This window comes from Phytophthora infestans, genomic scaffold (genome assembly GCF_000142945.1).
Source record: "Phytophthora infestans T30-4 supercont1.377 genomic scaffold, whole genome shotgun sequence".
Lineage (NCBI taxonomy): Eukaryota > Oomycota > Peronosporomycetes > Peronosporales > Peronosporaceae > Phytophthora > Phytophthora infestans.
The window spans coordinates 865-1,883 of record NW_003303382.1 but is presented as its reverse complement, the minus strand read 5'-3'; the positions used below and the strand labels follow the sequence as shown (position 1 = coordinate 1,883).

The following is a 1,019-nucleotide window of genomic DNA, read 5'->3' as shown; positions in this document are numbered from 1 at the left end:
TGCTCGTTGCGGCCTCTGTCGCTCCGCATTCTCACGAATCCTCACCGGACACTTGGCGATCCAATGTCCTTGTTCGCCGCAGTAGTGACACGCGCTTGTCTTTGGCGCCTGTCGTCCCTTACGCTTACCGTTGTCACTCGTCATGAACGCTTGACCGTGCGCGGCGCCGTCCGCACCGCCACCTTGCTCTTTGCGCTTCATGTCCTCATGTAGCAGCCGAGCCGTCACTAGTTCCCACGACAGTGAGTCAGCTCTCGACTCCAACGCCGTGATGAGGAACTGGTACGACTCGCTTAGACTTGCCAGAAGCGTGATCACCAAGTCGTCCTCGCTGACCGGAGCGCCCACTGCGTCGAGCTGCTCCGCCAGCGTCTTGATCTTGTTGATGTGCTCCAGCACATCATCACCTTTTTCCATCATCGTGGTGAAGAAACGTCGACGAAGGAAGAGCTTGTTCGCCAAACTCTTCTTCTCGAAGTGTCCTTCCATCCTTGACCAGGCATCATGCGCACCATTCGCCGACCGAACCAACGGCAGCTGCGAAATCCTCCATCGCGAGACAGATAATCGCCAGCGCCTTGCGCGACTTCTGCTTGAACGTCGCTTGGTCCAACGCGGTAGCGCAGTGCTCCATCTTCAGTTCGCCACTGACGACTCCCACAGGTCGCGCTCTACAGCACCATCTGCATCTTGAACTCCACGTGTGAAAGTTGGTTCCGTCGAACTTGTTGATGCGGGCGGTCGTTGAAGTGGCGTCCATGGCGTAGGCGTAGTCTTGGGCAGAGTCTGCGGGGCTTGGGCTCATAACCAAAAGGAAGGTCGTTTGTGCACTAGATGATAAAATGCAAAGTGATTGATTTATTGGAGCTTACTCTGTCTTACGTCCTAGTCTGCATCCAATCATTTGGTGCATCCAATCATGGACTCGTCCAATCATCCTGTTCGTCCAATCATCTGTTTGCGCATACATCCGTTTGCGCAATTGACTTACCGTAAACATCGCGGGGTCCTTGGAAACC

At 54.9% G+C, this 1,019-nt stretch overlaps 1 protein-coding gene across 1 annotated transcript; it reads left to right on the top strand.

The window, feature by feature from the left end:
• Nucleotides 1-271: 271 nt before the first annotated feature.
• PITG_21460 (uncharacterized protein) lies at nucleotides 272-732 on the top strand (the record flags this gene model as incomplete). Its single annotated transcript, XM_002894878.1, has 3 exons — nucleotides 272-479; nucleotides 538-607; nucleotides 711-732. 3 exons carry the CDS (start codon nucleotides 272-274, stop codon nucleotides 730-732), a joined length of 300 nt encoding a protein of 99 aa, XP_002894924.1.
• Nucleotides 733-1,019: the final 287 nt, after the last annotated feature.